This window comes from Alosa sapidissima, chromosome 10, assembly GCF_018492685.1.
Source record: "Alosa sapidissima isolate fAloSap1 chromosome 10, fAloSap1.pri, whole genome shotgun sequence".
Taxonomy (NCBI): domain Eukaryota; kingdom Metazoa; phylum Chordata; class Actinopteri; order Clupeiformes; family Clupeidae; genus Alosa; species Alosa sapidissima.
The window spans coordinates 30,088,380-30,100,892 of record NC_055966.1 but is presented as its reverse complement, the minus strand read 5'-3'; the positions used below and the strand labels follow the sequence as shown (position 1 = coordinate 30,100,892).

At 40.1% G+C, this 12,513-nt stretch overlaps 2 protein-coding genes across 2 annotated transcripts; both read left to right on the top strand.

Annotated features, from left to right (window-relative positions):
• The first annotated feature begins 3,629 nt into the window (after nucleotides 1–3,629).
• On the top strand, nucleotides 3,630–9,338 carry fam8a1b (family with sequence similarity 8 member A1b). Its single transcript, XM_042106427.1, has 5 exons — nucleotides 3,630–4,230; nucleotides 4,398–4,518; nucleotides 4,635–4,758; nucleotides 5,421–5,560; nucleotides 7,881–9,338. The coding sequence occupies exons 1-5, from the start codon at nucleotides 3,720–3,722 to the stop codon at nucleotides 8,023–8,025; spliced, it is 1,041 nt and encodes a 346-aa protein (XP_041962361.1). The 5' UTR covers nucleotides 3,630–3,719; the 3' UTR covers nucleotides 8,026–9,338.
• A 297-nt stretch (nucleotides 9,339–9,635) lies between these two features.
• On the top strand, nucleotides 9,636–12,146 carry scnm1 (sodium channel modifier 1). The gene is made up of 8 exons (XM_042106463.1): nucleotides 9,636–9,794; nucleotides 9,967–10,037; nucleotides 10,531–10,619; nucleotides 10,707–10,801; nucleotides 10,890–10,990; nucleotides 11,140–11,288; nucleotides 11,437–11,563; nucleotides 11,833–12,146. The coding sequence occupies exons 1-8, from the start codon at nucleotides 9,744–9,746 to the stop codon at nucleotides 11,930–11,932; spliced, it is 783 nt and encodes a 260-aa protein (XP_041962397.1). The 5' UTR covers nucleotides 9,636–9,743; the 3' UTR covers nucleotides 11,933–12,146.
• The last annotated feature ends 367 nt before the right edge of the window (nucleotides 12,147–12,513 follow it).

Genomic DNA, 12,513 nt, shown 5'->3' with positions numbered 1-12,513 from the left:
TAAAACTACAAGCAAACATTAGAAACTGCTGGGATCCTTAGATTATAGACTATATAAAAATGTTTCAGAGTAACTAAAATATTTGCATTCTCTCCACTGTCTAATAAAAACGTCACATCACACTAACAAAAACGTAGGACTATTCTTCTCACAGTTAGAAGGACAAAGATTGACAAGAGCAATGCTAGGCTACTGAATACTGAAAACGCTGAATTAGTCAGGGGGCCTATGTGGTTTCTGTGGGTTTGAAATGTTAATTTTTGGAGAGTGGTTCGACTGTCTTTAGAGGTAATTGAACATGGAGAAAAATTATGTCTCCATTTTTTTTACCTGTTTCAACCCTATTTTTTTGAAATTGTATATTTCACTGTAATTAACACCATACATTTCGCCTAATCACTGGCTATGTTGAATACACAGTTATTTTCAACAGTATGATTGTAGTATTATGATTATGTCAAACAATTAGAGATAAGATCAATAACCAATCAGTTTCACCAAATACACATACTCCATTGCTGAAAGATAGCAAAAACATAACAGAATCACATGATGAGACCTTGAACAACATTTAATTCATATACACAACATATTAGATCTCACCTCCACAATTTCCTCATCAAAATCTACAACTAGTCTATTAGACCCTATTCCTACTCACCTTCTTAAGACTGCTCTCCCCTTCCTGGATAATGTTTTGCTCTAGATTATAAATAATTGAATGCTATCAGGGCATGCACCTGTTATTAAGCCCTCCCTCAAAAAACCTAGCCTTGTATCAATACTGGTCCTCCTAGACCTCAGCACTGCCTTTGACACCATAGACCATGACATACTACTTAGGCTTGAAAATTTGATAGGCATCAAAGACTCAGCACTCGCTTGGTTTAGATCATACCTTCCTAACCGTCAACAATTTGTACAGGTCCATAATAAACCATCTTCCCAGATTATGGTAAAATATGGAGTCCCTCAAGGCTCAGTACTGCGGCCACTGTTGTTTAGCAGATGATACACAACTATACCTCTCCATAAAACCTGATGAATTAACCCTGTTAGCCAAACTTGACACATGTATAAGAGATATAAAGACATGGATGATGAATAATTTCCTGCTTTTGAACTCAGATAAAACAGAAGTCATGGTTTTAGGTTCTAAAAAGATGAGAGATATATCCTCATCACAGGTTACATATAGCGATCCAATGACCTCATCGACAAGTGTTAAAAACCTAGGAGTTATAATTGACCAGGACCTATCACTAAATAATCACATAAAACAGATCACCAAAACTTCATTTTACCATTTAAGGAACATTTCAAAGATAAGGAAGTCCTTTTCCTTACCAGATGCCGAGAAATTAATCCATGCTTTTGTCACCTCAAGGATAGACTATTGCAATGCTATTGCAATGCTATTACGCTGGCTGTAATAATACCTGTCTAAAGAGCTTACAGCTTATACAAAATGCAGCTGCTCACACACACAAAAAATATGAACATATTTCCCCCATCCTAGCATCTTTACACTGGCTACGTGTTCAAAGTCATTGACTTCCAAATATTACTTATATCTCTTGGTTGGTTGCCTGCATTGAAAGAGGACACCTTATGAAGACTGAGAGAAAGTGGAATAGAACATTATGTCCAATATTCCAATATATGGTTTAATGTTCTGCATTATGTCCAATATTCCAATGTGTGGTTTAATGTTCTGCATTTCTCATTAGTGGGTCACTTTGATACTAAAAGTATGATTCTATGTAATGACTGTATGATATCTGTACTGTCCCTGTGTATATCTGTGTGTAACTGTGTTTAGAGATAAGCAGGAATATTATGACTTTGCAGTGTTTCACTGTTCTGCATGGCTGCGTCAGTAGCTATCTGTTCCGGATTGCCAGGTTGCCACTAATCAATGTAGTCCACGTGACATGTGATGACCAACGCCATCTCCTGTCAGCCTGGAAGGATATTTAAACTCTAACTATTTCCTTGTCTAGTTAGAGCAGCTGATGGATCTTTAGGTGAAGTCATGCTGTCTCTCCCTTGATGCACATCATTGTAAATAAACTCTGTTCCTGATTTTTCATACTATTGGTCTGACTGGGTCTCTATTAAATCTATGGTATCAAAATTACCATCAAGACGCTCTTATGGTTATGGTTATGGGACTTTGCAGACGCCTTTGTCCAAAGCGACACACAAATACAAAAAACAACATAATATTTAAAATATAAAAGGGAACAGATTAGAATGTTGGTCAAACTATAATAATACTCTTATGTCTGCTTCTGACAGAAGAAGCACTTATCTATGCTGGCAGCAGCTGCTGCTGAACAAGTGTTCAAAGACTTGATGCAGTTGTTGCTGCAGGTTCAGAAGATATCACGTCTTTTCTGAAGACACTGAGTCCTGCCTGCTTCACATGATTTCTAGTAGCAAATCTTAGCATGCTGCAGATGCGCACTGTTATAAGTGGATTTGTAGCAGTTCCTGTGCCAAACTGCTTTGTTCTGTTGTAAAATAACTGCACTGTAACATTGTAATCGTTGGCTGATTTGTGATCACCATCTCCATACTCTCTCATGGACAAAAACAAGAAATTTGTCTCTAGTGATGGGTCTTTCACCAGTCCACACATATCTGCCACTGGATACATAGCCCCAAATCTGTTTCTTTTAGAATATGTGTGCCATCACCTGACTAACAGAAAGACACACCTCAGAAAATAACCTAACTAGACTGTGCCACCATGAACTATGAAAATGTGCTTGCTCAAATGTAGAAGGCTAGAAGGTCACTAATATCACCAACCATGAAGAAAAGAGCACTATGTGCTTTAGGTTATTCAATATTCTACATTCTATAACTGCCAGCTATCAACAGCCAACTGTCACTGCTAGTGTCTCTCTTTCTCTTTCTCTCTCTTACACACACACACACACTCACCTGTCTGTTTGTCTATCTGATCCTTTTACCCTTTCTTTTCTTCACACTTACATAGGCTACGGAAGGCCTTACAGACTTCAGCTGGTAGCTATGTAAAAGTATATTAAACTTGATTTAACAGAGATCTCTGCACTTTGTGCTCTAAATGGGTGTAGACAAGAACTGGCAGAGCAGACTAGGCCTACACTCAAGCACACTAATAGGCATGAATTGATAGTATTATAGTATTGATATTGAAGTATTATGTTTTTTAAGCGGACAATTTCGATAATTTTAGGCACAATTTCTTGTTAAAGATATCAATCACCAGCCTAAAAATGTTTTATAATGTTGTATTGTTTATGTGGTCCACTTTTGCACACTACCTTGTAGAATATCTTTGCTTTTTGGCACCAAACCCTATGCTATAATACCAGCAATGTGAGGTTTATGGACAAAACACCAAATTAGACCTTTTCTGAATTTGACCTTTGATTTGGGTCCTTGGAACCCTCAAAAAAAATGGAGACATGTTTTTATACTCTTAAGAACCCCTAGAACAAAGATATAACACTCTCCAAAAATTAACATTCGAATCGCACAAGCCCCCAAATTAGACACATAGGCCCCCCTACTAAATGCACTGAATGCACTGGAGGTTACTGACGTACACCAGATTTAACAAAGATTTTCATTCCAGACCAGGAGATGGCAACGTTCATCCTTTGAAACAAATAACTGGACGTCTTTCTTCGTTCGATGAAGAGGTGACGGGTACCCAATCAGACATGGCGGACTCAGGAAATGGACCGAGTGTCAAAGAAAAAATACCTGTAAACAACAGTGTTCGGACTAGAAATGCTGGCATTAATAGAAAGGCCAATGAGGACAACACTTTAAACAACAACAAGGACGTTAATAACAGCATGACCACCACAGAATATTGCGAAAAACTGCAGGAATGGATGTGGCAATACTACAGTGTATACGTGAATTGGCATAGCTGGATGTCAGTTTTTACTCTCTCTTGCCCTCCTTGCTTTCCTGTACCCTCCTCGTCAAGTGAAGCCCAGTCTCCGTCCTCCTCCAGAACCGATGTATCTGCCTCAGACCCTCGCACCTGGTACAATCCACTTGCTTTTCCTGTGCCACCCCATGTTTTCCCTGCCCCACCTGCAGCAGGTAATGCTAACCAAGCGGGTGACACTAACGTTACCCAGTCAACGGTTCCAGGACCAGTACAGCAGCCGCAGCAGCAACAACAACAACAGCAGCCAAATGGGAATGCACAACAACCTGGTAAGCTATATTTTGTCTCGTAGTCAGGACGGTCTAACTAGAAGGCAGAAAACTCAGAATCAATTGAACCCCAAGTAACCAAACTGTTACAGTGTCCTAAACTATCAGTCTGCATATTTAACAACCTTTGAACTGCTGTTATTTTGATGCAAATTGTGTTTGCTTAGGTCGGGAATACACCATACCTTCCCCCCTCCAGAGATTTATGGCAGAGATGGTGGATTTCATAATTTTGTTCTTCATAAAGGCAACCATTATTATCAGCATCATGCATTTGAGTGGAATGAAGTGAGTTAATTATTACAACTATCTATGTTGAATTCCTTAATGTAGTAAGATGTAACCTACTTATGAGGTCTGATGATCATGAGGTTTCTTTTTTAACCTTTTAACTTCTATTTCAGGGACATATCCAAATTTGCCATGCATTTTATTGTGGAGGAGATTGATGAAAATGCATCCATGGAGGAACTTCAGAAGATGATGCTTGTGGCACTTGTCTACCGCATACTAGTCTGTTTTTATGAGGTCAGTAGGCTACACATTGCTGATGATATATGCTGGTTGGTGGTATGTACGTTTTGTATAGTTATTAAGCCAGGCTTGGTTAGACTTAGACTTTGAAATTTGCATTGCCTTGCATTTAAACTAGTTAGTCTCCACCAATCAATTGTGTCCATCTGAAAATGCAGCCAATACAACTTGGCAATAGATGGAGCTTGATTAAGTAATGTTGCTGAAGTGATGTTATCATCACGTTCAAAGGCAGATTATCATGGAAAGAATAATTTCAAAGGGAAAAGAATGTTTGCTCTATGAAATGGCAGGGGAGAAAATCCAAACAAAAGTCAACCATAATCAGACCGCTGTGTCAGTTTAGGAAGAGATCACAGACTTTAACTTGCATATTGCATCACAGTGAATTTGAAATGTGGTGGATAGACGATCATCTCACAAGTGTAGTTTTATCTTTGTGTTTTTGTGTTTTTTCTTTTTTTGTATATCATGTACGATTCTGGATGCCTACATTTCCCTTGTGATAAATTAAGTATCTATCTATCTAGCTGTACATCCATCCATCCATCCATCCGTCTATTTGTTTTTTCTCCATCACCATGAACACTAATGTGAAATGTGCACTGGGTGTCCTGGAGGAATTAACAATTTGTACCATCCCATCTCAATCCTAGATAATATGCATCTGGGGCGCCGGTGGAGCCACCCCAGGAAAGTTCCTTATCGGTCTGCGGGTGGTCACCTGTGACAGCTCCGTCCTGGTACAACCGAACCGAGTGCGGGTTGTCCCTGCATCAAATGTATCTCTCTCTGCGTGAGTATGCCGTTGATATTACATGTCATCATCCAAAATGTGTAGTATTTTTTTGGACAATAAATTGCCTGAGAAATTTTGTGTCATATTATGTAGATAACTCCTGTTTCCCTGTTAAAATACCAGTTGCTACATTGATTGTGTCAACAATCACACATGACACGACACACATGAACAGAATCTCCGCGTGGTTGAACAGGTTGAACGTGGTTGAACGTGCACATGAACAGAATCTCTGCATGTTCTTCGCTTCGTTCAGACACAAGCTCGTTTACATCCGTCGGAAATACTAGGAGGGGAGTGTAAGAGCTGGCTAAGTTAGGAGTTCCAAATGTCCCGTTATGTTGTTCAGATATATGGCCCAACCATTTGACATCCACAGAATATGCGGACTTACACCTATGGCAGGACAGAATAAATCCCCACGGTAATTTATGTGCCATCTCTTTGTGAAACCAAGTCAAAGCTAAATTCTGTCAGTATGCAAAAACATCACAGCTTAACCTGTTATCTAGGTTTTGTGAAATACCCCTCTGGTGAACTGAAACCATCCAGCTCCATATAGGCTTGTTGCCCTGTAAGGTACCTTACTTTCAGGAGAATGTCTGTTAGCTAACTTCAATTGCTTAAATTGAAGCAAAGCAGCTACTAAGCAAAATACAACAGTTACACGTTTTGTTGCGGATCTGACACCCATCAAATGAGAGAAAACCTGTTGCCCATGTTGCACGCCGTTGTGACCAAACATGTTTAATCAGGGAAGTGTTTTGACTTTGAACTTGCCCTGAGAAGATATGCATGATGCAATCCAGCCAGTTTAAGGTGTGTCTTACATAATAATAATAATAATAATAATATGTTTATTTTATATAGCGCCTTTCTCAAACCCAAGGTCGCTTTACATAGTAGGAAGGCAGGGAAACACAATAACAAACAAACAAACAATACAACAGAGACAAAGGCAGGGAATATAATAACAAACAAACAAAACAATACAACAAAGACAAGTTATCTGTAGGAACTATGTGTTGGGTGTGGAGGAGAAGTGATCATTAAACAGAAAGGTCTTGAGATGTGCTTTGAAGAAAGGAAGAGAAGGACAGGCACGAAGGGGTTGGGGGAGGGAGTTCCAGAGTTTGGGGGCCAAGGCACTGAAGGACCTGCCACCCAGGGTGGAGCGTCTGGAGCGGGGGATAGCCAAGAGGTTTTGGTCAGAGGATCTGAGTGAGCGGAAAGGAGTGTAAGGGGTCAGGAGGTCGCAGATGTAGGGGGGAACAAGGTTGTGGAGGGCTTTGAAGGTGAGTAGTAGTACTTTGTAAAATATGCTTGCATGTGTTGTGTTTCTTCTGTACACAAATCATGGGATTATACATACACATAGATTGACGGCAAGTTGTACAAAACGACTGGTAAATGAGGCCCATTGCATGGGTAATCACGACAGACTCAGGTAGGGGGGGCAGCCGTGGCCTACTAGTTAGTGCTTCGGACTTGTAACTGGAGGGTTGCTGGTTCGAACCCCGACCAGTAGGCACGGGTGAAGTGCCCTTGAGCAAGGTACCTAACCCCTCACTGCTCCCCGAGCGCCGCTGTTGTTGCAGGCAGCTCACTGCGCCGGGATTAGTGTGTGCTTCACCTCACTGTGTGTTCACTGTGTGCTGAGTGTGTTTCACTAATTCATGGATTGGGATAAATGCAGAGACCAAATTTCCCTCACAGGATCAAAAGAGTATATATACTTATACTACTATACTTACTTATACCAGAGACTTTCTAATGTGGAGACACAGCACTCAAAAAATACTCCATAGAAATGCATGGGGCTAGTTTGTCACGCCAATATGGCCGTTGTCTACACATATCCCACCCCTTCCTCGGCAAAACGTTGACATGTGAATACATTGAGCCAATCATGTGGTGTGATGTGAATACATTGAGCCAATCATATGGTGTGTTGTGAAGACATCGTGCCAATCATGTGTTGTGATCTCGCCGCTGGAGCAAGATTGGTGTCGTGAAGCCTTGCGCACGCGCAGTTCAACCCAAAGACTGTGCCCGATGAGTGCCCATAAAACGTTGGTATATGGCCGCCGAGTGGAGGGACTTGCCTAAAAGGACTTTGCTTATACTTAGGTATATCTCTGCAGGTACTTAAAAATAGGAAAAGAAAATGGGGCCCACTACCAGTATGGTTTCAGTATTCAGTATCTGTGCAAGTGCAAGGAAAAGCTCTGATTAAAGCATCCTGGGCTATTGTGTTTTCTGTCCAAATGAAATGCAAAAACCCCATCCTGAGCTTTTGTATCTTTCCTCTCATCAGGTCTACCATACGAGCGCTGAGCAAAAACTTCTCCATTGCTTTCCTCTTCCCTGCCTTCGTCACCCTCCTCTTCTTCCAGCATAACAGGACTGTTTACGACATAGTGGCTGGCACCATCGTGGTCAAGCGGCGGGGGGTTAGATGACATTCCGGGGCGAAGTCTGCTCTTGTTGTGGGCACTGACCGCCTTGACCATCGATCCCTCTGGTGCTCCGGTCATTACTTGTAGCACCATCCAATTTCATGAGAGAGGAACCATAAGCTGAGACCCTTTTGACCCAGAGATGGATGTGAGCATCTGGACAACACAAGGCAAATCTGTGATCCCACATTCACAGCATTTTTGATAAAGTATTTTCCTCATTTCCCCCCTGTCATGCCATCAGTTTTTTCGGAGCCAAATGTAGGCAGAACATACTTTAAACCATACATATGCCATATATTTTTCTGATGTCATAAGTAGGTGAAAGAGTGTGCCGTCGTTGGTTAATTTATGAATATGTAATAAATGAATGACATAAAATCTGACTCACAGAAATATTGCACACCTTTCCCCTGTTTGTTTGTTCCCCTGTTCACACAACGTTGATTTATGGCAATGATATGAAGATTATAAGATTGGCCTGTCTAGTTTTCCAATGATGTGTTATGAATGTGTTTCTCTAATTTAGCCTTGAGGAGAATTGCTATATTTATCAGAATAATAAGTGTTGTTTTACACATGTAGACATTCCATCTTTCAATTGAGCCACTTGAAGTAGGTCTCCACACTTCCACATTTCCTCTGAGCTATGAAATGCTTGGAATATGGACACTTCTCTCTTCGATTGAAATCTACACTCTGTAAAAGTACTACAGACAACATGCGCCAGTGTCCCGTGATTGATTTGCTGATTTGTTGTGTGAAAGCTGAGGAATAATTTCACTGACAAATTATGGGATGGGGGAGAAATTCTATAGCTTTCTATATTTTCATTCTCTGTTTGAAGAATAGCATGGAGTGTATTATTTAAACAATTGAATAAGTGTTTTAAATGTATTTCTCTCATTTGATTATAATTGTTGCTTTAACAAAATGAGCAATGCTGATTATCTCAGAGATGTTAGAGTTTAAAGCTGGCAATATCGCTACTGAATGCAAGAGCAAAAATGGTCTTTTACACCAAAAGTATTAATTTTGTTATGTTTTCTCACACCAACAGTAACATTTATTATATAGGTTTTTGGTTTTGTTTGTTTTTTTAGAATCGGTCAAATGGCTTTCACAAATGAGATGGATTCTTCAGGTCTTCCTGTGGTTGCTGATGATACTCTTGTTGTGATATAGCTATAACATACAAAGTCTTAATTTTTCATGGAAACGTTAAACATTTTAATTTGATTAGTGCCCTTTGATATCTCAGTATGGGGGTATGTGTTTTTTACACAGTATTTAATAAAGGAGAACTTAGTGTTTCATCTTGTAGTGTGTATTCTTCAAGAAGTCAAATGCTCTTTGTTGAACATTAAAATCAAAAGCTTTCTAGACATTTATTTGATTGCTTGAAGACAGTTTTTGATAGGATAGCCACAGGAAGACTTAAATAAGAAGCGGGGCAGATTGTAGAATGGTCATGCCGTTTGCCGACCCAATTCAGACAAGTTGTTGAGGTCTGACATACACCGTCACAGGCTGCCAGAAGCTTCTTTGTCAGACCTACCCAAACTACTTAAGGCCTGCAATTTATACTCCACTACAATAGATGGCAGTAGTTAGTATGGTAGTCAGCTGATACGTGGTAAGGTAGATGTAGAAGGAAACAAAAAAGTTGGCTTGTGGATTTTCTTTTACTGTCTGGGATTTGACTGTTTTACGCTTACAAAATGTCATTTAAACGAGAAGGGAACGATCAAAGTCAACTGAATGTCCTTAAGGTAACAGGAATAACGGTTTCGTCATGTCAAGAAACATGTACCATACAGAAAGTCTATGAATTAACTAGTGGGCATAATGCTAACCTCGCCTCAGCCACAGCCAGCCACAGATAGGCCAATGTTGTTACGCATTCTGGTGTTTTATTCCACGTCCCAATCTGTCCCTCTCTAGAAACGACGTGTCGCTGACCTTCTCGCGAATTTCATTCCAGAAGACGAAGCTGCTTTAATGAAGAATGGAAGGTGATGTTTAAAGTTACATCACGTTAGCCTACTTGTGCTAGGTTCTTTTTGACAACAGTTATTCAAATAAGTCAACTTGTTCTCTATCACTGACTGACAATGTCTTCTCTGTCAGTTTTCGTTGACAGAAGTGAGGTCTCAAAGATAAGAACCGCTGCTCGCACCCCCTGTGCCTGTATTGATTTTGAAATTGTTTTTAACCCCTTACAAAAAAATAACTGCAGATATACTGCAGTTTTTTCGAAGTATAGTGCAGTTATGCTACAATACAGTACAATAATAGTTCCATATCCAAAATATTGCATTTCCTGCATAAGGACTGCAAATAATCCCCCGAAACTGCAGTTTTGAACCTCAGAAAACTACAGTTTTGACACTTTTATTTTCTGTAAGGGACTGTTCCAAGATAATGTGTAGGCAGCCTTTTTATGTAATGTAGGCCTGCTGACACAAATCAGTCTCTTTCAGTGTCACCTCTGTTTTCTCTGTACAGGTACACTTGTTTAGTGTGTTCCCATCGTCCCATTTTTGATACTGTCGACATGCTGACAGTTCATCGAAAGGGAAAAAAGCACTTGGAAGGTGGGTTGGTCAGGACAGGTGGGTGAATTGTTTGTCATTTAAATAAATATCTATAATAATTCAAATTTGTGACCATTTTAACTTTAGGAATGAAGTGGTTCTATCGAAAGAAAACACAGTTGCAGAGAGATTTTGAAAAGCATCATCACCACAGTTATGTTGCCAAAGAGGAAGAACAGCAGGTGAGGAAGATGCAGAAGCAAAAGCTTTGTTTTGATGAATGTGTGGTACTTGTAGCACATAACATTTTTTGTGGTTGTCTGTTCATAGGAGGCTTCCAGTTCTGCCCCTCTTTTGACCCAAACTAGAAAAATTACCCATCATGCATTGCTGAAAGCAACTCCGTACAGCAGTTGTCACAAAAGAAGCAGGTGTTGATCACTAATCCTACAATTTTTTGTAGCTTGATTACATGAAGAAACGATATGTAAACTCATCTGTGCTAAGTGCTTCTTAGTTTGCAGTGTAAATGTATATGTGCTTCACTTCCTGTGTGTCACACTTTTTTGTGTGGTGTTAGCACCAAGACGGAACAGGAACAGGAACACAGCAATATTTCCTCCATGTGCCAGCCTATCCAGGACGGCAGCAGGCATTCATCACACCAAACACAGGGTGCCAGCTCAAATGCCAAGTCATCCACAGCTTCTGACACAAGTGCTGCTGCAGGTGACTGCTCTGCCTTCATTCTCCTCCTCCTTCTCCTCATCATCATCATTATAATCTCAAAGTACTGCTTCCTTTCCTGAAGGATTTCACTCGTTATGATTTCACCACATGCTTGATTAGTCCTTCACGTCCTTCTTGATCTGCTTAGGTCATCAGCATGGTGAGCGAAAGGGAGAGGTAAAGAAGAGAGGGCCACAGCAGAATGACCCCCCAGATGGAGAGCCAATGACAGAACAGCACCGGAAGGAATTGGAACACTACCTCAAACTGAAAAGGTATGGTTCTACCGGAACTCTCTCAGATAGATCTTAGTCAAATTTGTTTGTACTGTTTTTTTTTTTCTTTCTTTTTTTTACTACCGTAATTGTTTTTTTGACTCTGCTTAACGTTTTTTGAATTGTATAATACTATAATATACATACAACTTCTAATATACACCAATTATCCCGAACCCCAGATGAATTGCACTTGTACTAGTCCTCCTCTAAGGGTCAGTGTTATCCCACGTCTTATTAAGTGTGTGTGTGCTTTTTGGTTCTTACAGCGATGGCTGGCTGCGGGACCGGAGTGGCAATTGGATTAAGGATGAAAATGTGGAGTTTGATTCAGATGAAGATGAACCGCCTCCTGTTTCCCAAACGTAAACATTGTGCATTCCTCTGTGATACCAGAGTTCACAGATCCAGTTTGATGCAATCAATTCAATTTGCCATGCAAATCCTCTGGACCTCAAAGGCTGCTGTTGAACTGACTCTTTTCATGAGTGATGTATTAATGCTATACCAACGAGTGCTGGAAACTCAGAGTCTTATATTTGTCTATATATTTGTTAATATACTTTTGTAAAATATTTGCTAATATGTGTGTGTTGGTGTAAGTTTGTGTGAATTACCAAGTAAAATACCAACAAAAGAGTTCTGTAAAATGTTCTCATCTACTGTGAAACATACCTTATTGATGGTGTTCCATTTTGAACCAACCTACTAGGCAGTACAGTACACACAGTACATTACAGTAGAGCACAATTACAGTGAGCACGTTTCTGTCCTTATCAGGACCTCTAGCAAGTCAATGCAGATGAGGGCAAATATTTCTCTGTACCTTTGGTCATTTCTGAAATAGCATGCATTTATACCAAGGTGCGTTCCACATCCACTTCCAAACTGCAAAAAGACCAAAGAGGTTAACAGCTGTTCTGAGAGCATAAATAATCTTATGTTCACAT

Bases quoted from the DNA above. Each gene is read 5' to 3' on its own strand.
- fam8a1b (XM_042106427.1), top strand. From the start codon at position 3,720: ATGGCGGACTCAGGAAATGGACCGAGTGTCAAAGAAAAAATACCTGTA. The intron at 4,519-4,634 runs GTGAGTTAATTA...CTTCTATTTCAG, and splicing joins ATGCATTTGAGTGGAATGAA to GGACATATCCAAATTTGCCA. The intron at 4,759-5,420 runs GTCAGTAGGCTA...TCTCAATCCTAG, and splicing joins TACTAGTCTGTTTTTATGAG to ATAATATGCATCTGGGGCGC.
- scnm1 (XM_042106463.1), top strand. From the start codon at position 9,744: ATGTCATTTAAACGAGAAGGGAACGATCAAAGTCAACTGAATGTCCTT. The intron at 10,991-11,139 runs GTGTTGATCACT...GTGTGGTGTTAG, and splicing joins AGTTGTCACAAAAGAAGCAG to CACCAAGACGGAACAGGAAC. The intron at 11,289-11,436 runs GTGACTGCTCTG...TGATCTGCTTAG, and splicing joins TGACACAAGTGCTGCTGCAG to GTCATCAGCATGGTGAGCGA.